This window comes from Ctenopharyngodon idella, chromosome 9 (assembly GCF_019924925.1).
Source record: "Ctenopharyngodon idella isolate HZGC_01 chromosome 9, HZGC01, whole genome shotgun sequence".
NCBI classification, from domain to species: domain Eukaryota; kingdom Metazoa; phylum Chordata; class Actinopteri; order Cypriniformes; family Xenocyprididae; genus Ctenopharyngodon; species Ctenopharyngodon idella.
In genome coordinates this window covers 2,306,138-2,331,637 of record NC_067228.1, presented here as the reverse complement: position 1 = coordinate 2,331,637, position 25,500 = coordinate 2,306,138, and the positions used below count along the sequence as shown (strand labels likewise).

The 25,500-nt window shown below is 36.6% G+C and overlaps 1 protein-coding gene across 2 annotated transcripts in view; it reads right to left on the bottom strand.

The window, feature by feature from the left end:
- Positions 1 to 25,500, bottom strand: part of trpm2 (transient receptor potential cation channel, subfamily M, member 2) — a 57,203-nt gene that overhangs the window by 1,425 nt on the left and 30,278 nt on the right. Inside the window, exons 14-33 of one of the 2 annotated variants that reach the window (XM_051906899.1) lie at positions 25,258 to 25,393; positions 25,035 to 25,180; positions 22,550 to 22,662; positions 22,195 to 22,302; positions 21,159 to 21,384; positions 20,708 to 20,826; positions 19,122 to 19,260; positions 18,231 to 18,402; positions 17,810 to 17,990; positions 14,934 to 15,115; positions 11,923 to 12,055; positions 9,247 to 9,334; positions 9,038 to 9,125; positions 8,195 to 8,340; positions 8,049 to 8,101; positions 6,612 to 6,641; positions 6,438 to 6,524; positions 6,124 to 6,202; positions 5,896 to 5,997; positions 4,716 to 4,832 (exon numbers count right to left, since the gene is read on the bottom strand). In XM_051906899.1, coding sequence (XP_051762859.1) covers positions 4,716 to 4,832; positions 5,896 to 5,997; positions 6,124 to 6,202; positions 6,438 to 6,524; positions 6,612 to 6,641; positions 8,049 to 8,101; positions 8,195 to 8,340; positions 9,038 to 9,125; positions 9,247 to 9,334; positions 11,923 to 12,055; positions 14,934 to 15,115; positions 17,810 to 17,990; positions 18,231 to 18,402; positions 19,122 to 19,260; positions 20,708 to 20,826; positions 21,159 to 21,384; positions 22,195 to 22,302; positions 22,550 to 22,662; positions 25,035 to 25,180; positions 25,258 to 25,393 — 2,445 coding nt within the window. Of the gene's footprint in view, positions 1 to 4,715; positions 4,833 to 5,895; positions 5,998 to 6,123; positions 6,203 to 6,437; positions 6,525 to 6,611; positions 6,642 to 8,048; positions 8,102 to 8,194; positions 8,344 to 9,037; positions 9,126 to 9,246; positions 9,335 to 11,922; positions 12,056 to 14,933; positions 15,116 to 17,809; positions 17,991 to 18,230; positions 18,403 to 19,121; positions 19,261 to 20,707; positions 20,827 to 21,158; positions 21,385 to 22,194; positions 22,303 to 22,549; positions 22,663 to 25,034; positions 25,181 to 25,257; positions 25,394 to 25,500 lie in introns of both variants that reach the window. The other variant, XM_051906898.1, reaches the window with a different exon arrangement.

Genomic DNA, 25,500 nt, shown 5'->3' with positions numbered 1-25,500 from the left:
ATCCCACAATTCATATATACATACATGGGAGACATTTGGGGGAAAAGATAAAGATACTCCTTTTCCCATGAGCGTGTGAGCCTTTCAAAGATACTCCTTTGCCCCCTGAGCGTGTGAGCCTTTCAAAGATACTCCTTTGCCCCCTGAGAGCACGAGCCTTTCAAAGATACTCCTTTGCCCCCTGAGCGTGCGAGCCTTTCAAAGATACTCCTTTGCCCCCTGAGCGTGTGAGCCATTCAAAGATACTCCTTTGCCCCCTGAGCGTGTGAGCCATTCAAAGATACTCCTTTGCCCCCTGAGCGTGTGAGCCTTTCAAAGATACTCCTTTGCCCCCTGAGAGCACAAGCCTTTCAAAGATACTCCTTTGCCCCCTGAGCGTGCGAGCCTTTCAAAGATACTCCTTTGCCCCCAGAGCGCGCAAGCATTTCAAAGATACTCCTTTGCCCCAGAGCGCGCAAGCATTTCAAAGATACTCCTTTGCCCCCAGAGCGCGCAAGCATTTCAAAGATACTCCTTTGCCCCCTGAGCGCATGAGCCTTTCAAAGATACTCCTTTGCCCCCTGAGAGCACGAGCCTTTCAAAGATACTCCTTTGCCCCCTGAGCGTGTGAGCCTTTCAAAGATACTCCTTTGCCCCCAGAGCGCGCAAGCATTTCAAAGATACTCCTTTGCCCCCAGAGCGCGCAAGCATTTCAAAGATACTCCTTTGCCCCCAGAGCGCGCAAGCATTTCAAAGATACTCCTTTGCCCCCTGAGCGCATGAGCCTTTAAAAGATACTCCTTTGCCCCCTGAGAGCACGAGCCTTTCAAAGATACTCCTTTGCCCCCTGAGCGCATGAGCCTTTCAAAGATACTCCTTTGCCCCCTGAGAGCACGAGCCTTTCAAAGATACTCCTTTGCCCCCTGAGCGTGCGAGCCTTTCAAATATACTCCTTTGCCCCCAGAGCGCGCAAGCATTTCAAAGATACTCCTTTGCCCCCAGAGCGCGCAAGCATTTCAAAGATACTCCTTTGCCCCCTGAGCGCATGAGCCTTTAAAAGATACTCCTTTGCCCCCTGAGAGCACGAGCCTTTCAAAGATACTCCTTTGCCCCCTGAGCGCATGAGCCTTTCAAAGATACTCCTTTGCCCCCTGAGAGCACGAGCCTTTCAAAGATACTCCTTTGCCCCCTGAGCGTGCGAGCCTTTCAAAGATACTCCTTTGCCCCCAGAGCGCGCAAGCATTTCAAAGATACTCCTTTGCCCCCAGAGCGCGCAAGCATTTCAAAGATACTCCTTTGCCCCCAGAGCGTGCAAGCCTTTCAAAGATACTCCTTTGCCCCCAGAGTGCGCAAGCATTTCAAAGATACTCCTTTGCCCCCTGAGCGCATGAGCCTTTCAAAGATACTCCTTTGCCCCCTGAGTGCGCGAGCCATACAAAGATACTCCTTTGCCCCCTGAGCACGCGAGCCATTCAAAAATACTTCTTTGCCCCCTGAACGTGCAAGCCTTTTAAAGGTACTCCTTTGCCCCCAGAGCATGCGAGCATTTCAAAGATAATCCTTTGCCCCCTGAGCGCGCGAGCCATTCAAAAATACTCCTTTGCCCCCTGAACGTGCAAGCCTTTCAAAGGTACTCCTTTGCCCCCAGAGCATGCGAGCCTTTCAAAGATACTCCTTTGCCCCCTGAGCGCACGAGCCATTGATTAAATAGCTTACTCATTTAAAGAACAACTTGTTTAACACGAAATACTTTGCGATTCACGAAAAATACTATTTTTTTCTCACTATGGGCCACAAGAGAAATATTAAGAAAATAAATTAGATTCATCTCTCATTTTCTCTAAGAGAATATGCGCCGTTATTGCAGCATCGGATGCCAAAAGCCCAGTCTGTTTTTACTTTCAGTTTCTGTAGTGAATTAATTGCCTAATTGACTGGAGTTTGAAACAAAGTTTGCTCACTGTTTGTGTGATATCAACTGGCTCGCCTTCATGGTTTAAAATGGAAATATTTTCAATATTGTGACGTGGCATTTTTCTTTATCACCAGTTGCTCGCAAAATGATGGGACACTGATTCACATATCGTCAACGTCATTTCCCGTGATAATAAAATTATGTGAATTATTAAATAAATGAGTAAATAAACAACAAGCAAACTTGTTTGCTTTAAATTTCTGTGAATAATTTGCTGATGCAGGTACAAAAAAATAAATAAATAAATAAATAAATTCTTGCCCCCCCACCTCAAGAGTTAAATGTCGCCAATGTATATATATATATATATATATATATCAGCACGGCTGTGAATCACAGCGTGCTGATATACAGCCATATCGCATGGCTACGAGTGTGATATTGCGTTTATACAACAGTTCGACGGATCGAGTGTGTAAATAACTAAGAAATAATAACGGATTGTCTTTAAAACCCTCTTTTGTGCAGAACTACTTCCTTCCGCCATGGATTCAAATCTCAAGTTGACAGTTTGACCAAGACTTCGTTACTAATTCTAAAACATCACTTTGGAACTAGTAACGAAGGAATGTTGAGTCGCTTCATTGAAACTCATTGTATTTTGTACAGTATTAGAGAGAGAGAGAGAGAGAGAGAGAGCATTACCTGTGTCTGATAATCCATTCTTCAGGTCGATGTCCATAATATTATATCCATTATAAAAATCTCTCTAAATGTCCGCTGAGGAAAGTGATCTTTGTATTTATCCTTTTTATAGTTAAAGGGTTAGTTCACCCAAAAATGAAAATTCTGTCATTAATTACTCACCCTCATGTCGTTCCACACCCGTAAGACCTTCGTTCATCTTCAGAACACAAATTAATATATTTTTCATAAAATCCGATGGCTCAGTGAGGCCTGCATTGATAGCAAGATAATTAACACTTTCATATACCCAGAAAGCTACTAAAGAGGTATTTAAAACAGTTCATGTGACTACAGTGGTTCAATCTTAATGTTATGAAGCGACGAGAATACTTTTTGTGTGCCAAAAAAACAAAATAACAACTTTATTCAACAATATCTAGTGATGGGCGATTTTAAAACACTGCTTCATGAAGTTTTGAAGCTTTACGAATCTTTTGTTTCGAATCAGTGGTTCAGAGCGTGTATCAAACTGCCAAAGTCACGTGATTTCAGTGATTAAATGAGGCTTCGTTACGTCAATTTCAATGGTTCACGTGACTTTGTCAGTTTGATACACGCTCTAAACCACTGATTAGAAACAAAAGATTTGTAAAGCTTCATGAAGCAGTGTTTTGAAATCTCCCATCACAAGATATTGTTGAATAAAGTCGTTATTTGTTTTTTTGGCGCACAAAAAGTATTCTCGTCACTTCATAACATTAAGGTTGAACCACTGTAGTCACATGATCTGTTTTAAATACGTCTTTAGTTCCTTTCTGGGCGTTGAAAGTGTTAATTGTCTTGCTGGCTATGGAGGCCTCTCTGAGCCATCGGATTTTATCAAAAATATCTTAACTTGTGTTATGAAGATGAACGAAGGTCTTACGGGTGTGGAACGACATGAGGGTGAGTAATTAATGACAAAATTTTCATTTTTGGGTGAACTAACCCTTTAAGGTATTTTTCCATAACAGCACTAAAACAACGTACTTTGTTTACAAAAGTCCCTTTCAATTTAAAAGTCTCTTACGACTGACTCATTCACTCGTAAAATTTGCCGCCATCTAATGGTGTATTAATGTAACTTTCACTCAATTCATGTTATGCACTAACGGACCCTTTCTCAATACAAAATACAACATATTATTTATATAAAATAATATTTATTGAAATATAAATATAGCCTTAATATTAAATGATTATATTTAACATAGCCCAATTCGATTTGCTCAGGAACAAGTAATAGATTAATAAGACCAAAGATTGCCCGTTTTATACCCAAAATGAATTATATCTCATGTTTAAACAGCATAAGTGCCAGCGGCAAATCCCCAAAGCACTGGCCGAGATGCAGCTGTTCTCGGCGGGTACATGAGCACTGAACGGTCGCTGACAGTCTGGAGCTCACATCTCCGAAAAAGTATAAGCAAACTGTAAAATAGGCGCTATGAATAAATATGAGTCACATATTTCAGGTCTAAACAACTACATTCTCACCTAAATAACTACAGTTCGTGGTACAACAAGTGTAGTATTTATAAAAAATACAGTGGATTTGCTTGGCCGCCATGACAGTCGCTTCGAGGGGTAAAACAAACGGTGAAAAGGTAGGAGTGCCGTTATCACTAGAATATCACACGGCTCTCAGCGAATCAGATATGAGAACCAGAAAGAACCAGACAGAACTGCTGTATAAATATATATGTATATATATACATTTCTCCATATTGTGTCACTGGCAACATCAAAAGTGAGATGAGTCAGTTTTCGTCTGTCACAAAAATGTGAAGATGCATGTTGTTAGAAGATGCATGAGTCAAAGCAAATGTTTTCTGTAGTAGATTGTTTATTTGTTTTACTTGACTGCCAACATCACCTACAACAGGGACTGATTTAAACCACATCTCGTTTTACTACCCACTTGGAGATATTTTTCTTGGCTTTGACACTTTTTACTTGCATTTGCCACTTTGCTGTATATTATTTTTGGTCTATTCAAACAAGAGACACTTTGCATTCAGTTTAGCCAATAATCCTTTATTAAACTGTACAGAAAATCACAGAGATGTGAGATGAAGTGATATGTTCTACTCACTATGTTGTTTAGATCTGCCATCAGCGGAGTGTGTTTGTCACAGTGAAGTGTGATGATGGTGGTCTCCACCCAGGCATTATCAGTGTTCCTGCTGTCATCTACATAACCCTTATAGACCTGCATCACAGAGGAAACACACACATACTGTTTAACTACACGTGTTACTTTTTTGATATTTGCAATTTTTGATATACTAGTTGCATCAGTTGATCATGTTTTAACTAATTACACAAGAAAATAAATGTAATAAAATTTAATATAAAATCAAACAAACCATCTACCCAGCTAACAGCGAATGTTCTCAGTACATTCTGGTAAGGTTTCTTAAAGTTCTGAGCAAATATTCTTCCAGGAATGTTAATAGAATGCTCAGTTATTTGGTCTTTAATAATGTTCTCAAAACATTTGCACAATAACGTTATTTATACATCGTTCATGAATGTTTTTTTTTTTTTTTTCTGAAACATTTTAGTTGGACATTCATCTAATGTTTTTCAAATGTTTCAGAAATTTCAGCGAACATTCAAAAGTAACGTTCCCATAATGTTTGCAAAATTATCAAAAGGAATGTTCCCTTAATGTTCGCATAACAAAAAAATAAACGTTTTTAAAACTTTTAAAAAACTGGATATTGAACATTCAGAGAACATTCAGCTTAATATGAACGTAAACAAAAGGAACATACTTTTATTAGCTGGGTAGAATGCAGTCTTATTATAGAGCCCCACACATAACATGAAGGAAAAAAATAGTAGGCTAAATCGTGCGCACAATTTCCTATTTCGTTCCCTCCATTTGCTAAATCGTGCGTGCGATTTACTATTTCGTTTCTTCGATGTGCTAAATCGTGCGCGCGATTTACTATTTCGTTCCCTCCATTTGCTAAATCGTGCGCGCAATTTACTATTTCGCTCCTTCGATTTGCTAAATCGTGCGCAAGATTTACTATTTTACTATTACTATTTACTATTTACTTTTTTTCCATGTCATGTGCGGGTCTTCGTAGTCGATGAACAGTTTACTCAAAAATCAAAATTCTATAATTATTTACTCACTGCATTCTGTATTTTTTCCATGAACCAGGACTAGCTAACTAACCCATTGAGAATATATGAAACCCAATGCAGTTCAAATCTGTGATCCTAATATGCTGTGCATCTTGTTGATTTATTCTGCTCACCTGTTCCCCAGCCTCTAGTTGAGACCTGGTCTTGTCATTTAACTTTTTACCCAGAATCCTCTCCAGTGTCTGTGGGAGAGGCTCATCAGGTTTGGCTGGGCCCTGCAAGAAAAGTTTTTAAAAATGTCGAAAATGACAATATAGCAAATAAAAAAGCAAATGCAACGATTCTCTATATGTATATTAAGATTCTAAATATGTAATTGTACAGATTTTATGCATTCTCACCCCAGGAAGAGCCCCGGGCTTCTCTGCGTCCTCACAAACGGAGAGAAACTCCAGCACTGTGTGTTCAGCATCACGCCACCTTTAAATCAGTCAGAAATCTCTATCATTCCTCTTACACTAACAGCAGGATGAACTAGGGACACGAGATGAATGTGATCTCTAATCTGCTATAATCTCATAAATGCAAGGGCCTGTGTTGATTTTGGTGTATTTGGTTGTAAACTTCAATTTCATCTGATATGAGATTAGACTTTAATTCCAGCAGGAAGTGAAGATCAGGACTTGAATGGGATTTTAATTCCAGTGTTGTGTACCTGGTGAAGATTGGGTGGAGAATGTGATTGGGACCGAGTCGTTTCAGAGCGCCTTTTCCCCGTATCCCAGTCCTTCCTTCTGGATTCCTGTAAAATCCATTCATGAGAATGAGACTCAATCAAATTCCAGTAGGAGAATAAAGGCACAGATTAAATATATTTTGCTTTGCATACCTGTACTTGTCTAAGACTGAAGTGTCAGAGCTGTACAGAGAAAAATGTGTTTTTATTTATGAAAAGCTTCACAATAACAGCAAGACTGTCAGGAATAATAATAAAAAAGCATTTCAAGATTTATAATAAGTCTTCAGCTCTAACAAAATTGCAATTCAGTAAAGTCATCTTCCTGTCATTTCTGTTCAACTTACTGTTTAAACTGGCTGGAGATCATTCTTAAAAGCAAAACCTTATGATGCGTTCTCTAAGAAGTTCGTATTTACGAGTTGGGAAGTCATAATTACGACGTCAGGTGCGTTCCAATTAGGGTTGCAAAATTCCGGGAATTTTCAAGGCTGGAAACTTTCCATGGGATTAATGGGAATATATGGGAATTAATGGGAATAAACAGGGAATTTGCAAAATTGCAGGTTAGTCTATAACAGGGAACTTAAATGTAGTTGAAAAAAAAATACATTTTGCAGAATAATCTTTTTATTTTGAATAAATGCTGTTCTTTTTAACTTTTTGTTCATCAATGAATCCTAAAAAAGTTTCACAGGTTCCAACAAAATATTAAGTAGTCCAACTGTTTCCAACATTGATAATAACTGAGTATCGAATCAGCATATTAAAATGATTTCTGAAGGATCATGTGACACTGAAATAAATATGCATAACAATTGCTGCAATAAAAATATATTTATTTTACATATTTACTAAATTAGAATTAACTGGATGCAAAAAAGAAATAACTGTTATTTCATGTTATTATGACCAAACAAAATGTTTATGTTTGTATATGATACATTTTATAAAAAATTTAATATAATTTATATAGAAATTTATAGATAATTAATTCCCATAAATTCCTGTTAAGTTTACAAATTGGAATATTTCCAAAATTCCCTAGGTTAAGTTCCCGTGGAAATTGTCCACCCGTTTGCAACCCTAGTTCCAATCACTTTAGGTCGGAGCAAGATGGCGATGCAACTTTTATACGCAAAACACAAGATTTTTTAAACTGCAAAATGATGAATGAAGTATGTGCATCGGTTGTGATTTTGCTTTTTTATGTTTTCATACAATTTAAGAAGGTGCTGGTAATTAAATAGTTATATATTCTATGGCAATTGTACAATATTATGGTATTTTGTACATGCAACGTGGATAAAAAAATAATAATTGAATTCATTTTAACAAATATACCATTAATACAGACACTGCATCTATTATGTCCGACATGTTTTCTTACCGACATTTGGAATAACTCAGAAACTTTGGGATTAAAGAAAATTTTTGTGGTGATGTTCATGTGCGTTCAACTTGTAAATACAATATTTTCGACATGAATTGAATGCAACTATATATTTAATAGAGCATAACAATTGCACAAATCTATATCGCTGATCAGTTCGATTAAGTGTGCATTCTGTTTTTCAGTATAAAACTTACTTGCTGCTGTCCTGTTGATTGTAAATTGGGGGAAGATACGGAGCGAAGTTTACCTAAAAGAGCAAAAAATGTGTCAGATAAGATAAACATTACAACAGAATGCTGTTTAATGTTATTAAATATGTGGTATAATTCATATCAGGCACCTCCCAAGACACCTTCTCCTCAGGCACAGGAAAGCGTTTGACGGTACTGCCGGGATACTGAAGCTGACGTGCAAACATGTGAGGGGCCGGTTCTTCATCTGTCTCCTGTCCACTAGAATCACCATCATCCCTGTCAAAGCTTTTACCTGCTGGATGGACAGAGGTCTTCATCTGCAACAGTGCCAACACAGCTAACAGGGAACGTTCTCAGAACTTTAGCTTTATGATAGATAAAATTTGATCTAACATACAATATTAATCTAACATAACAAATTAAACTTTTATTCAGCGAGGATGCATTAAATTGATCAAAAGTGACAGTAAAGACATTTATAATGTTACAAAAGATTTATTTTTCAAAAAATGCTGTTCTTTTGAACTTTCTATTAATCAAAGAAAATATGAAGCAGCACAACTGTTTTCAACATTGATAATAATCAGAAATGTTTCTTGAGCAGCAAATCAGAATGATTTCTGAAGGATCATGTGACACTGAAGACTGAAGTAATGATGTTGAAAATTCAGCTTTGATCACAGGAATAAATTATATTTTACTATATATTTACATAGAAAATAGATATTTTAAATTGTAATAATATTTCACAATATTACTATTTTTACTGTATTTTTTTTACCAAATAAATACATCTTTGAATACATTTCATCCTTATTGAGCCCAAATGTTTGAACAGTAGTGTATCTCATTACAAAAAAAAAGTGATTTATGTCTCTAATGCTAAAAAATGTATGTGGATGTACCATAGAAACTTATAAAGATAGATCATGACTATCAAAAATGATGCATACATCTTATAAGAGCTGATTTAAAAACACTCTTCTCACTCATTAGAGGAGGCTGCATTTTGGATTTGCATCCCTGAGATTTCAGCGCATCTATAATCCATCGTAAAGCTTTGGCGGACTCTGAGACCTGCCAGAAGACAAGAGATTCACCATCTGACACTCACATTTGCTTGAAATAATGAACAGAACAAACTGACTGTAAAACACTCTTTATGGGGTATTTGTGAGTGTTTGTGGAAGAACGACACCTGCTCTTCAAGCTTGGTGAGTCGTTTTGCCATAGTGGCAGAAACCATCTCCTGCTCCCGCTCTAGAAGTTCTGACATCGCTCCAACCCTGGGAGGAAAACAGACATGTTTAATATTTAATAAACAACCTAATAAATTCATTAAAATTCATACTTTTCAATATTTAAAGGGGTGGTTGATTATGATTTCACTTTTTTAACTTTAGTTAGTGTGTAATGTTGCTGTTTGAGCATAAACAACATCTGCAAAGTTACAACGCTCAAAGTTCAATGCAAAGGGAGATATTTTCTTTTACAGAAATTGCTGTGTAGGGACTACAACAAGCTTCTTCCCAGGTTGGTGACATCACTAACCCTAAAATTTACATAAACCCCGCCCCCGAAAACACACAACAAAGGGGGTGAGGGCATGTTGGGCTGCTTTAGAGAAGAGGAAGAGTTGTTGTAGTAGAGTGTTGTTGACATGCCGTCGTTTTACGCCGGACTGCTTCACAAACGAGGGTCAATTCAACACTGGATTTGCACAAAAGATTAACATGACGGCACATGCTAGTGGATGAGTTGAATCAACTCCACAGCAACTACATAAATTTATCCACTAACCATTCAGAAACGTCCAGTTTCACTCTAAAATAGGGATGAAACGATTACCGGTTTGACGATAAATCATGATTAAATTCCCCACGGTTAGTATTACCGTTTCATATTTTAATTATCATTAAAACCGTATTCAATAACTGCAATTTGAACAACTCACGATAAATAAATACTGCCCAGCATTAAGCAAAGTTTTAAGCAACAGTCTCAAGCAGGCGCAGCACAGAGAGTAGTTTGGTTTTGTGTGAGAACATGGCGGAAAGCTGTGAGGTAAAACTAAGAGAAATTATACGAATTAATATACGAATGAATTAATTATATGAATGTACCTCTGAATGTCTTCAGGAAAGTTTCGATGGCATTTTGTTTTCATCTTCGCTCCATGTAATGCCTATAAAGTAGTGTTTATAATTGCAATGCTTCTTTGTTTACGGAGGCAAAGTCCCTTTAAGACAAGTCATTTCACTTGGCGGCCATCTTTGAAACGCCTCTCGGGCATTCAAGTGCAGCTGCTATCTCTTTGAAAATCTGACAACAACTGTCTTATACATTTTGTTTCTAAACACTCGAATCATGACAAAAAACGGTATTTTTCAAGCTGGAATGAGCTAATGCGCATGCGCAGTCCTAAGTGTGCGTCTCTTGTGTATCTCATTTCGGAGGCGTGCGTCAGACTGTTTCTATATGAACCGGAGCTTCTAACGGCCGCTGCAGTGATGCAATGACTTTACCAATCGGCGATTGGCTCTTATTTAGAAGGCGGGACTTATTCCGCCATTTTGCGCGTTGCACTTTCTCCAATTCAAAACAATACGAGTGACGCGTCTTGTGTTATTCTATAGTTTTTGACGGAGGTTACCGGGAAACGGCTCTATTTCTGCGGTTCTATAAGCGCCACCCAGTGTCAGAGAGTGGATTTACAGAGAGTTACATTTACATTCAGCCTGTGTGCAGTTTTTGTCTGGCCAAAAAATGGACAGAATTTGCATGAACCACTATAAATTTTAACCGGTTGATGAAAAACAAGCTTATGTGTAATCCTACAATTTTAAACATTTTGGATAAGGCATGTAGAATTATTTATGGAGCAGATAAAATACCTATAATCATTTATTATCATTTTGACTTGACCCTTTTCTTTATTTAAAGGCTGAAATGTGAGGTTTACCATTTTATGAAATGTTTTTCAAAGCTTTATTTGAACATTTCATATGTGTTATTAGATAAATAGTTGTCAGTCATGTTATCATTTGAAATCAGGACATCGTTGATAATGTTATATTTTTAGTGTTATATACAAATAAGACATACTTTTATTTGTTGTTTGATTTTAAATGTAAAACTTGGTGCAATGATTTATTTGTCAGTACTTTTTGAACATTTCCAGCACATTTTAACAATACCGTGATAGTATTGATAACCGTGATAATTTTGGTCACTATAATACTATACACTATACATTTTCATACTGCTTCATCTCTATTCTAAAAGCTGTAACTTCTTCCTGAGTCTCTCCATCAGTGTCGACTCCAGTTTGAACAATATAAGGCTGAACACTTTCGTCATTTTGGCTGCGTGAGATTCTCCAGGTTTGTTGTTGTTGAGCAACCGAAGCGCGAGCTGTTAAAGCTCCGCCCTGTTCTGGAAAGGGGGCCGGGAGCAGCAGCTCATTTGCATTTAAAGGGACACACACAAAAACTGCATCACACCCAAATAGGGGCAAATTTGACAAGCTATAATAAATGATCTGTGGGGTATTTTGAGCTGAAACTTCACAGACACATTCTGGGGACACCAGAGACTTATTTTACATCGTGTAAAAGCGGCATTATAGGTCTCCTTTAAAGAGAAAATGAATCTATGAATCTATGGTGGTTCTTGCTGATCAACTTCATAATGTCACATAATTAATATTCAAAAGTGTAACATTTGTAAGCTCATGAATGTTATATTAAGCCACTCCCCCTAACTTTTCAGACCTTCCTTATACTTTAGATTTGATTTAAACGTTTCCTCAAATCAAATGCGGTACTCAAACATATGAGCTGTCCTATTTCAGTCTTGTGCTTTTCTAAGTTACTTCTCTGCGGTGTCCTGGATACGATGCTCCACGCTCTGGCTCTCGTCCTGTCGTGTAGATGCCAGATAGTTGTCCTTCATGTAGGCCTCCCATGACAACAGCTCCTCTTCCTCAGTCTGCTCTAGTTCCTGCCCTGTGTAGAACCATGTACTTAAACCAGGGATTGAGACACTCCACACAGTTTTTTAAAATGATAAAGACAGTAAAATATAAGAAATATAAGCTCGGTTCATGTAGCTCAAACAGCAGAACTTGTTTGGGATTTGATTTCCAGGAAATGCATGAACTGATAAAACGTAAGCACTGAATGCAATGTAAGTCACTTTGGATAAACGCGTCTCATAAATGTAAATGCTAAAGTCATACAACACAACAGGCTTGACAAAGCCAACATACTGATCTACTATTTAAACCTATTATTATTCTTCTGAGCCAAAATTTGGACTGTATCTTCTCCTATAGCTGTCACGCTACAACCACTGGGTCAGACCTTCAGACTGTTCTGACTCGGGTGGCTATATCTTTTTAAACTGAACCGACTTACGATTTTCGTTAAACTGATGATCAAAACTACAAAAAGTTCCATAGACTTTTATTGAGGGGGGTCAAGACTTTTGCACAATAAGACTTATAGAGTATTTAAACTGTCAATCACTAGCAAAGCTTAATGAATTATGTAATGACAACATGCTAAAACATGTTAACAAAATGCTAAGTCATGCTATCAACATGCTAATTCCTGCCAGAAAAGAGTTAAAACATGCTAACAACATGCTAATTCATGTTAACAGTGTTAAAACATGCTAATTCATGCTAACAAAGTGTTAAACATGCTAATTCATATTAGCAAAGTGTTAAATCATGATAGCAATGTGTTAAAAATGCTAGCGACATGCTAATTTATGATAGCAATGTGTTAAAAATGCTAGCAACATACTAATTCATGTTAGCAGTGTGCTAAAACACGCTAATTCGTGTTTGCAAAATGTTAAGACATGCTAGCAACATAATTCATGCTAGCAAAGTGTTAAAATATGCTAGTAGCATGTTAATTCGTGCTAACAAAGTGTTAAAAAAGGTAACTCATTCTAGCAAAGTGTTAAATCATGCTAGCAATGTGCTAAAATATGTTAGCAACATGCTAATTCATCCTACTAATGTGTTAAAACATACTAGCAATGTGTTAAATCATGCTAACAAGCTGTTAAATCATGTTAGGAACATGTTAAAACATGTTAGCAACATGCTAATTCATGCTAAAAACCTACTAATTCATGTTAGCAATGTGTTAAAACATGCTAATTCCTGCTAGAAAAGAGTTAAAACATTCTAACAACATGTTAACTCATTCTAGCAAAGTGTTAAATCATGCTAGCAATGTGCTAAAATATGTTAGCAACATGCTAATTCATCCTACTAATGTGTTAAAACATACTAACAAAGTGTTAAACATGCTAGCAACATGCTAATTCGTGTTAGCAAAGTGTTAAATCATGATAGCAATGTGTTAAAACATGCTAGCAACATGCTAATTCATGATAGCAATGTGTTAAAAAATGCTAGCGACATGCTAATTCATGATAGTAATGTGGTAAAACATGTTAGCGACATACTAATTCATGATAGTAATGTAGTAAAACATGTTAGCAACATACTAATTCATGTTAACAATGTGCTAAAACACTAATTCATGTTTACAAAATGTTAAGACATGCTAGCAACATAATTCATGCTAGCAAAGTGTTAAAATATGCTAGTAGCATGCTAATTCATGCTAACAAAGTGTTAAAAAATGGTAACTCATTCTAGTAAAGTGTTAAATCATGCTAGCAATGTGTTAAAATATGCTAGCAACATGCTGATTCATCCTACTAATGTGTTAAAACATACTAGCAATGTGTTAAATCATGCTAAGAAGCTGTTAAATCATGTTAGGAAAATTGTTAAAACATGTTAGCAACATGCTAATTCATGCTAATTATTCCAAAAACCTACTAATTAATGTTAGCAACATGCTAAAATATGTTAGCAATGTGTTAAATCTAGGGATGTATCGGCTCCGATACTGACGTTCAGGTATTGGTCAGACGGGACCAATCCAAATCCGATACTGTGCGTGTACTATTGTGTTATTGTTAAGCCCCACAAAAGGCACAAAAACATTAAAAAGCACCATAAAGTTTCCGTGCACTATATTCCAAGCGTTCTGAAGTCATTTCATAGTTTAATGTGAGGTACAGATGAATATTTAAGTCGTTAAATTTCAAGTTCACGTAAATGCCACCCTCCGCTGCGGCTGTCGGTCATCCTCCATCAGCATTCAGACTCGCGTTCAGTTACGACAGTCAACACAATGAAACTCTCCCAAGATGATTCAATGTTTCAATTGTTATACTTGACCTGTAGATAAAGGTCTATGGTTTTGCACGAAAGGACTTTCTTTTGAAGTTTTCGCGGTTTATTATTTTACTTTACCGGGTGTCTGTTAGATCGCAACACTGGAGTAGAGAGCACTATGAATTGTTCTTCACGCGCACAGTAACTGAAATTTAAAACTGTTAAAAGAAAAGGCTCAATAAACTATTGCAAAGATAGACCGGTAGTATACTACGCATCAATATATCTTCCCTTTGTGCTTTTACTTTTCAATGCGGATTCTAATATCAGCTATTTTATTAGATGAACTTAAATTGATGAACTTTACACAGTTATTGAACTGAATCAACATTGAATTGACTTCAGCTGAAAAACGACACTATTGTCTATAAAGCGCTATAGAAATAAAGGTGATTTGACTATTTTAGATACTGTAAACATGCAGCAGCTATAAATAAACAAAATTAACAGTTTTTGATGCATTGGTCAGACAGACCCTTTCTGTCTATGTGAGCGCTTCTTGACCAGAATAAATTGGACCAGACTTTATGCTGATAGTCTGATCTAGACTAACAAACATCAGTAATCTACTGTGTGTATTTGTGGCTGTAGTGTGGTACTGGACCAGCACTCACTGAAGTGTTTGTGTTTCTGTGGAGGGTAGCGCAGAAACACTCCTCTGATGAAGAGGATGAGGTGACTGAGGAGAATGAAGGGTGGAGGAAGAGCAGGTCGACTGTGGTACTCCTTAATTAGCTCGTACCGCTGGAACTTCCAGATGGTGTCCGTGTTGTCTTGAACCTCCTGGAACGTGTAGCTGTGATGCACAACGATAGAGTTTAAAGGATTAGTTTACTTCAGAAATAAAATTTCCTTATAATTTACTCACCCCCATGTCATCCAAGATGTTTATGTCTTTCTTTCTTCAGTCGAAAAGAAATTAAAGTTTTTGATGAAAACATTTCAGGATTTTTCTCCAAAAAGTGGACTTCAACAGGATTCAACAGGTTGAAGGTCCAAATGTCATTTTCAGTGCAGCTTCTACATGATCCCAGACGAGGAATAAGGGTCTTATCTAGAGAAATCATTGGTTATATAAATAAAAATTATATACTTTTTAACCACAAATGCTCATCTTGCAGTGCTCTGCGATGCGCCACGCATTACATAATCACGTTGGAAAGGTCACGGATGTACCGCGGTAGGGTGAAATCGTCCGACATTGTTGTTTTACCTTTTTTTTTTATAAAGGGTGTTTCACTTAGTCTTTGCACGTTTGCTTTGTAAACACTGGATCTGTACGTCCACCTACGTCACGCGTGACCTTTCCAACGCAATCACGTAATGGCACATATAGTGCGAGCATTTGTGGTTAACAAGTATATATATATATATTTTTTTTTTTTTTTTTTTTATTTATTTATTTTTTTTTAATAAAATGACCGATCGTTTCACTAGATAAGACCCTTATTCCTCGTCTGGGATCATGTAGAGCTCTTTGAAGCTGCACTGAAACTGACATTTGGACCTTCAACCCGTTGAACCCCAGTGAAGTCCACTATATGGAGAAAAATCCTGGAATGTTTTCCTCAAAAACCTTAATTTCCTTTCAACTGAATAAAGGAAGACATAAACATCTTGGATGACATGGTATTTTATCATAAATCTTCTACAATTCTGTACTGGAAATACAAACCCGATTCCAAAAAAGTTGGGACACTGTACAAATTGTGAATAAAAAAGGAATGCAATGATGTGGAAGTTTCAAATTTCAATATTTTATTCAGAATACAACATAGATGACATATCAAATGTTTAAACTGAGAAAATGTGTCATTTTAAGGGAAAAATAAGTTGATTTTAAATTTCATGGCATCAACACATCTCAAAAAAGTTGGGACAAGGCCATGTTTACCACTGTGTGGCATCCCCTCTTCTTTTTATAACAGTCTACAAACGTCTGGGGACTGAGGAGACAAGTTGCTCAAGTTTAGGAATAGGAATGTTGTCCCATTCTTGTCTAATACAGGCTTCTAGTTGCTCAACTGTCTTAGTTCTTCTTTGTCGCATCTTCCTCTTTATGATGTGCCAAATGTTTTCTTTGGGTGAAAGATCTGGACTGCAGGCTGGCCATTTCAGTACCCGGATCCTTCTTCTACGCAGCCATGATGTTGTAATTGATGCAGTATGTGGTCTGGCATTGTCATGTTGGAAAATGCAAGGTCTTCCCTGAAAGAGACGACGTCTGGATGGGAGCATATGTTGTTCTAGAACTTGGATATACCTTTCAGCATTGATGGTGCCTTTCCAGATGTGTAAGCTGCCCATGCCACACGCACTCATGCAACCCCATACCATCAGAGATGCAGGCTTCTGAACTGAGTGCTGATAACAACTTGGGTTGTCCTTGTCCTCTTCAGTCCGGATGACATGGCGTCCCAGTTTTCCAAAAAGAACTTCAAATTTTGATTCGTCTGACCACAGAACAGTTTTCCACTTTGCCACAGTCCATTTTAAATGAGCCTTGGCCCAGAGAAATCGCCTGCGCTTCTGGATCATGTTTAGATATGGCTTCTTTTTTGACCTATAGAGTTTTAGCCGGCAACAGCGAATGGCACGGTGGATTGTGTTCACCGACAATGTTTTCTGGAAGTATTCCTGAGCCCATGTTGTGATTTCCATTACAGTAGCATTCCTGTATGTGATGCAGTGCCGTCTAAGGACCCGAAGATCACAGGCATCCAGTATGGTTTACCGGCCTTGACCCTTACGCACAGAGATTGTTCCAGATTCTTTGAATCTTTGGATGATATTATGCACTGTAGATGATGATAACTTCAAACTCTTTGCAATTTTTCTCTGAGAAACTCCTTTCTGATATTGCTCCACTATTTTTCGCCGCAGCATTGGGTGAATTGGTGATCCTCTGCCCATCTTGACTTCTGAGAGACACTGCCACTCTGAGAGGCTCTTTTTATACCCAATCATGTTGCCAATTGACCTAATAAGTTGCAAATTGGTCCTCCAGCTGTTCCTTATATGTACATTTAACTTTTCCGGCCTCTTATTGCTACCTGTCCCAACTTTTTTGGAATGTGTAGCTCTCATGAAATCCAAAATGAGCCAATATTTGGCATGACATTTCAAAATGTCTCACTTTCAACATTTGATATGTTATCTATATTCTATTGTGAATAAAATATAAGTTTATGAGATTTGTAAATTATTGCATTCCTTTTTTATTCACAATTTGTACAGTGTCCCAACTTTTTTGGAATCGGGTTTGTATTTAGCAAATGACAAGATACAATGTGAGGATTATAAAGAATGAAATACAGGCTCTGTTTCAAAGCCTAGTGAGCTGCCTACTTAGTAAGGTGCACTACTTACAGTAGATACAGAGTTGCTGCCTATAAAGAGTGCATGTAGACTGTAGGCATCAAGTCAGCTCACTAGGTTTTGGAACAGAGCCATTGTGTAAATGTTTCTGTTCACCCGTTTGTTTACTCACTTAAAGATGGCAATGAGGAGGTTGAGCAGCAAAATGTTGGCGAACAGCAGATATATACACAGCATGATGATGGTTAGCCATTCTGGGAACATCGGCATGTCATCGTCGTTCAACATGGGGCATTTCGGCTTCAGAGGATCGGAGCCGTTCACACTACAGCTGCTTATATCAAACTGAGTGTCTGGTTTGCAAAACAGAGAAACGTTTGTTAGCTATCTGATTTGTCTTTTTTTATTAAAACAATGGTAACACTTTACAATAAGGTTTCATTTGTTAACATTAGTTACCATGAACTAACAATAAACAATACTTCTACAGCATTTATTAATCTTAGCTAATGTCAATCTGAACATTTACTAATACATTATTAAAATACGAAAAAAAAAAGAAAAAAAAAATATCTATCTATGAGTAAACGAACTGTCAATATTAGTCGGGACGTTGCCAAATATGATGAGGTAGGGCTCATAGACAGCTCCACGGATGATCCAATTCAGTCTCTCTTCATTTTGAATCAAAATGCCCTGTTTCGCCACGCCGTACGCCACAACCCAGATACTGAGCAGAAACATGAAGAAGAACAAGTCCATCATCTGCAAAGAGAAAGAGAAAAAATGAGAGGACAAAAAAGATGCACATTCATAGCTTAGTCTGTCTGCATTTACTTTTATGCAAAAACATTTTGTGCACTATGAGAGAGGAAAAATATTATTGAAGACACATGACATTCATTATTTTAATATTTAATCGTTTTTCACAGTATGTTTCCTAGTATACAGTACAATGAACTCTTTGCTTTCAAAAGACCAAGAAGCATTTAATTCCTCATGGCATGAGTCCCGTTTACATGACACTGTTTTCAACTAAAAACAGAAAACTTTTTATGTTTACGCGACAACAGCGTTTTGGGGGAAAACGCAAACATTTAAAAATAAGTTTTAAAGTGAAAATGTTTGAAAATGATACTGTTATCGTCTCCGTGTAAACTACAAAAACATGAATTCGTGAAAAACTGTGACGTCACGTGCATGTGTGTTACATGTTCAGTCTATAGGTGTGTAGTGTTTCTTTACGAAGTGACATCGCCATCTACTGGCCTGGTAGCAGAATACAGTGTTTTTAGTCGTTTTCACGAATCCATGTGAACGGGGATAGTTTTGACCACATTGTTGTCTGTACGCAAAAGACACAAAGGAAAAACTTTTCTGTTTTTAGTACATCGTTGTCATGTAAACGTACCCTTAGGCTGTGCAGAATTATTACATAACATATCTGAACTGAATAAATGAACATTATGAACATGCAGACCCACCATTCTCCTGACAATGATTATTTTCGGGCCCAGGTTTCGACTGATAGTGAAGATGGCCATTAATCGTAGACAGAATATGATGAAGTCGATGCAGAGTAGAACTTTACCCACGTAGAACACAGTGCCGGAGGCCTGAAGTCTGTACGACAAACACAGAGTTTGAATAAGTGTAAAAAATACTGATTTAATTTAGTTGAGTCATTATGCAACTGAACTGAACTCAAGATGAGGAGCAAAAACTTTAAATATGATTCCTTTATATGGGCTTCAAGAGAGTCTATTAGTGTTGGTAGGTTTGATTCAGTGAAATCATTTTAATGAAAAGATTCATAACATGATTTGTTATCAATTATGTAAATTCTTAAAGGGGTCCTTGATAGGGGTCCGTATGTAATGTTGCTGTTTAATCATAAACAACATCTGCAAAGTTACGACGCTCAAAGTTCAATGCAAAGGGAGATATTTTCTTTTACAGAAATCGCTTTTTAAGGACTACAACAAACGGCTGGTAGGAACTACAACGAGCTTCTTCCTGGGTGACATCACTAACCCTAAAATTTACATAAACCCCGCCCCCGAGAACACACAACAAAAGGGGGTGAGGCCATGTTGGGCTGCTTTAGAGAAGAGGAAGAGTTGTTGTAGTAGAGTGTTGTTACCATGCCGTCATTTTACGCCGGACTGCTTCACAAACGAGGGTCAATTCAACAGTGGATTTGCACAAAAGATTAACATGACGACACATGCTAGTCGATGAGTTGAATCAACTCCACAGCAACTACATAAATTTATCCACTAACCATTAAGAAACATCCAGTTTCATTTTAAAAGTTGTAACTTCTTCCTGAGTCTCTCCATCAGTGTCCGACTCCGGTTTGAACAATGTAAGGCTGAACACTGTTACTGACAATCCTCATTTTGGCTGTGTGAGATTCTCCAGCTTTGTTGTTGTTGAGCAACCGAAGCGCGAGCTGTTAAAGCTCCGCCCTCTTCTGGAAAGGGGGCCGGGAGCAGCAGCTCATTTGCATTTAAAGGGACACACACAAAAACGGTAGTGTTTTTGCTCACACCCAAATAGGGGCAAATTTGACAAGCTATAATAAATGATCTATGGGGTATTTTGAGCTGAAACTTCACAGACACATTCTGGGGACACCAGAGACTTATATTACATCTTGTGAAAGGGGCATTATAGGTCCCCTTTAACGCATTGAAATGCTTTAGTAAAAACATATGCAGGTAAATATTGCTTTTATTACTATTTATTGTTATATTGGTGCATATAAATGAAAATGATTATTTAACCTAAATTTTACATCTTTATATTATTCAACATTTTGAATCTACTTGACTACATTGCCTGTTTAGTCAAAATGATGGTTCCTCTTGATTAAAAAAAGTCCCTCTGAAGCAATTTCAGAGCAAACACATACTGAGATATATATCGGTAATTGTCAAAAAAGGATTTTGTTTTTCATACAGCCCTAGATATTTTCTGTATATTCTTAATGAGTCAACTATTAACTGTACTGAATTAATCTTAATCATATCTGAAAGGTATTGAGTGAAATAGTGGTTGTGTTGACCTGCAGATGAGACCAGCAATGAACAACATGATTGACAGCACATCCAGAATGTTCCACAGATCCCTGATATACATCTTTGCTTTTCTCCGAAAGCCAGACCCATCGAAGTCATGATAGAGCTGTGGAGTATCAGAGTGACAAAATATCAACATTTCATTATAACATTTCACAGCATTTCACTGAAGACTGGAGTAATGATGCTGAAAATTCTGCTTTGCATCACAGGAATAAATTACATTTTACAATATATTCACATAGAAAACAGTTCTTTTAAATTGTAATAATATTTCACAATATTAAAATTTTTTCTGTATTTTTGATCAAATAAATGCAGCCTTGGTGAGCAGAAGAGACTTCTTTCAAAAACATTAAACAACCTTAATTATTCCGAACTCTTGAACGATAGTGTATATGTCTGAAGAGTGTGTGTGTGTGTGTGTGTGTGTCTCACCTGTCTAACCTCCTCACACACCAGCGAGGTGAGCCACACATAGAGCAGAAGTTCTCTCCATGACGGAAAGGCCTGAAAGTCGATCATGAGCACCACAGCAAAGAGCCACAGGAAACCAAAATATGAAGCGATGTTCCAGTAAAACTTCACTTGAGGGGACATGAACAGACTCATCAGACGTGACGAACAGTTCAGAGGCTTCAGCTCAGACTTCTGTGACGGGCCACTGAGACAGAATAATAATCCTTCATTATTCACGTCAAGAGTGTTTTAATATTTTTCTAGATGCTAACATTACTTTGATACAATAATTTAGATTCAATTATTTATAATAATAATAATGTATAATAATAATATATCTATGTAAAATTCATAATGATAATTGTTCTTTAATAGTTCATATTTTTATTATTCTGTCAAAAATTAGAAATAAAATCATTAAAAACTGGTTCTGCATATTGGTTATGTAATAATAATAATATCTTAATGTATTATTCATAATGAATAATTGTTTGTTAATAGTCTAAAGATGATTTATTATCATGTCAGAAAAAAAATAAAATAATAAAAACCGGTTCTGCACATTGGCTATGTAATAATAATAATAATAATAATATATTTATGCAGTATTCATATTGAATAATTGTTCTTCAATAGTCTGAAGATCATTCATTATTGTTTAAAAAATAATTAAAAACTGGTTCTGCATATTGGTTATGTAATAATAATAATAATAATAATAATAACAACAACAATATTACTATCTTTATGTATTATTCATAATGAATAATTGTTCGTTAATAGTCTAAAGATGATTTATTATTGTGCCAAAAACACAACTAAGATCATTTTCAAAATGGTTATGAATATTGCTTATTGAACACTTAAACATTATTAAACATAAAAAATAAGTTGTATGATGCTAACATTAGTTTGATGCAGTATTTTAGGGCGTTCACTCGTGCATTTAAATGCAGTCGTCACTCCTGAATCTTTGCAGTGTGAATGTGGCCTGTATGTTTGTATCTCAACTAACCGAAAATGGCGTTTGATTTTGGCATCTGAGTTTCCAGCAAAGACTGAATCCATTGCCAGCTTCTGCTGCTCCGTCCTCTCCGCCTGTCTCTGGATGTCTTCATCACGTCTGCCATTAAAGGAGGGAGAGTAAATTATGGGATAATGTTCATTTTTGGGTAAACTGTTCCTTTAATAGTCATTAAAAGTCATTGTTTGTGGTAAAAGTGCTATTTACATTGTAATTATTCAGAGTGCAACGCTGCCATCTGATGGTGTGTGCATGTAATGACATGATTTCAGACCTGACAGCACAAAAGGTTTGCTTTCCTCTTTTAATCTGATTCTTTTAATCATGGAAAAACGTTAGTTTGTACCTGAAAGACAGGAAGCCGGTGTATATCAGAGGAAAGAAGATCATGCAGAGAAGAATTTTCCAGTGTGGATTCTCCACTGACAGCTCTCCACACCAGATCTGAGTAAGCAGGGCCTGACGGAGACACTCAATGAGACCTGAGCTATCAGTGCTGAGTCATATAGACACACTCTTAGTTGCTTTGAAGGAATAACACCAAAAATAACAGTTGTCACAGGTAAAGTAACACTTATGGTGTTGTTTACATGAATTACTTACCTACCGTTCATTATCATATGAAAAACATGTAACATTTTAAGCTTAACTAATAGACATGACTGCAAAAAAGACATATTTGCAATCACAAAAGATATATAAAATAATATATAATAAATATATTATTTATTTTATTTATTTATTTATTAAATATAAAATAATATATAATATATAAATATAAAAATAATCCCATAAATAACACATTGATCTGTATGATAATAGTAATAATAATTTGCAACCATTAAAACTATAACACTATACAGTATATATATATATATATATATATATATATATATATATAATAGATTTATATATATATATATATATATATAATAGATTTATGTAATATTATAATTAATAACATTTCTTTAATATTCTAAACATTATTTATTATTGTGTCAAAAAAAAAAAAATTGGTTATGCATATTGGTTAGGTAATAATAATATTACTTTGCAGTCATTAAATATAGCCATTTAAATATAACTCCATAAATAACAAAAACAACAATGCGTATAAATAATAATAATAGTTATTATTATTATTGCAGAAATTATTGTTTTGTTATCAATGCAATATTATAATAATAATAATAACAATCTATTTGTAATATTCATAATAAATAACTGTTCTTTAATAATGTAAATATTATTTATTATTGTGTCAAAAATAGAAATAAAAAAAACTGATTTTGCATATTGGTGATTGAATACTTAAACATAATAAATAAAATAATCTGATATCAGTCATTAAAATGTATGTTTTATATTATATTTTTTATATTATAAATTATATTATATTATACGGAAGAGGATTAGGGCCAAGCAATGATTAAAAAATAAAACCATCTCGAGATTAAAGTTATTATAATGCGAGATTAAACTCATTAAATTTCGAGAAAAAAAGTTGAAATAAAATGTGGAAAATAAACTCATTAAATTTTGACAATACAATTATGTTTTGAGACAAAAACTTGTTCAATTTCAAGAAAAAAGTCAAAATAAAATGTTGAGAATAAACATTACATTTTGAGAATAAAGTCGTGTTTTGAGACAAAACTTGTTCAATTTTGAGAGAAGTCAAAATAAAATGTCGAGAATAAACATGCATTTGATCAGTTTTTTGATCATGTTTCGACTTTTTTCTTGAAATTTAATGAGTTTTTGTCTTAAAACACAACTTTATTCTCGAAATTGAGTTATTTTATTCTCGATGTATTTGACGAGTTTAATCTCTCATTATAATGACTTTTATTATTACTTGGCCCTATTCCTCTTCTGTAATATTATACTGTGACGAGCAGGGCGGGCGAGAGCTGTGAGAGAACAGCGCGTTGCACCGGTCTCAAATCTCTCACAGAGGAGCTCCGGAAGCATAAAAGGAGGAGCGATGACAGTGAAGGACGAGAGAGGACCAGGCCTGGACTTATTTTATGTTTTATTATGTTCCTGTAGCGTTAGCGAGGGCTCGAGTTTAGCTTACACACACTCACACACACACCTTGTGCAGCTGGTGGCACAGGCCTGTAGCTGGGAGTGCAGCTCTGAGCTCCACAATCCTCCCCGACACGTAATCTAGCCACAAAGTACTGGAGTGTGTTGTTGTTTTGTTGTCTTTACAAGGTGCCCACTGCCCTGTAAATATGGCTATGAGACAGACTCCTCTCACCTGCTCTGGCCACACCAGACCTGTTGTGGATCTGGCGTTCAGTGGAATAACTCCTTATGGACACTGAAAAAGACTTCTTTATGGCTGGAGGAGATGACTTCAAGCTTTATAAATATGATTACACCACCAAAGAGGAAATGGAGTCATATAAGGGTCACTTCGGGGCCGTACGCTGTGTGCGGTTTAGCCCTGATGGAGAGCTGTATGCCAGTGGTTCAGAGGAACCGGCGAACGTTTAAACACATTTAATATATAAAATAAACAAAGAACAAAACGAAAGTAATGCCACACAAACATAATAAAACATAAAATAAGTCCAGGCCTGGTTCTCTCTCGTCCTTCACTGTCGTCGCTCCTCCTTTTATGCTTCCGGAGATGTGAGACCGGTGCAACGCGCAGCTGACGCGAGTGTTAACGCCCTGCTCGTCACATATACATGTTTACTATTATGTATTATATTATAAAGGTGATATGTGCAAATTGAAATATTTTCTCCTATCCAAGTGTAATTTGCCGAGACAAGTAATCCACTGATATTTCTGAATATGACACAGGGTTTGTTCACCTGGACTCCTGAGTGAGCGATGAAGCTTTTATCGTCGGCCTCTAGAGCGAGCCACAGACAGGTGCTTCTGCCCCACGACGGCGAGATGCGGATCAGCAGTTTCTGCGCTCGCTGCGCGTTCCAGCTGTGACACTCGCTGAAGACACCTGGGACAGGAAGTCACAAACACAAGGTTAAAGATCACAGCTCAGTTCAAAGGATTTGAGTGTTTGTTACGTCATACCGATGGCTTGTTTCTCGTAGTGATTGGCAAGTTCTCTCATTTCCTTTGCCTCTTCGCTATCATCCTCGCCGCTCTCCTGCGCCAGCTTCCTCAAGATCTTACTGGCTGCCAGAGCGGCTGCGATACAGTCTCTGCACTACAAACACACACACACACACACGTTTGTCATTAATCTTCAAACTGCAACTACTGTCATGCTATTTCAATACAGATCAGATATACAATTTATTTATGCAATCATAT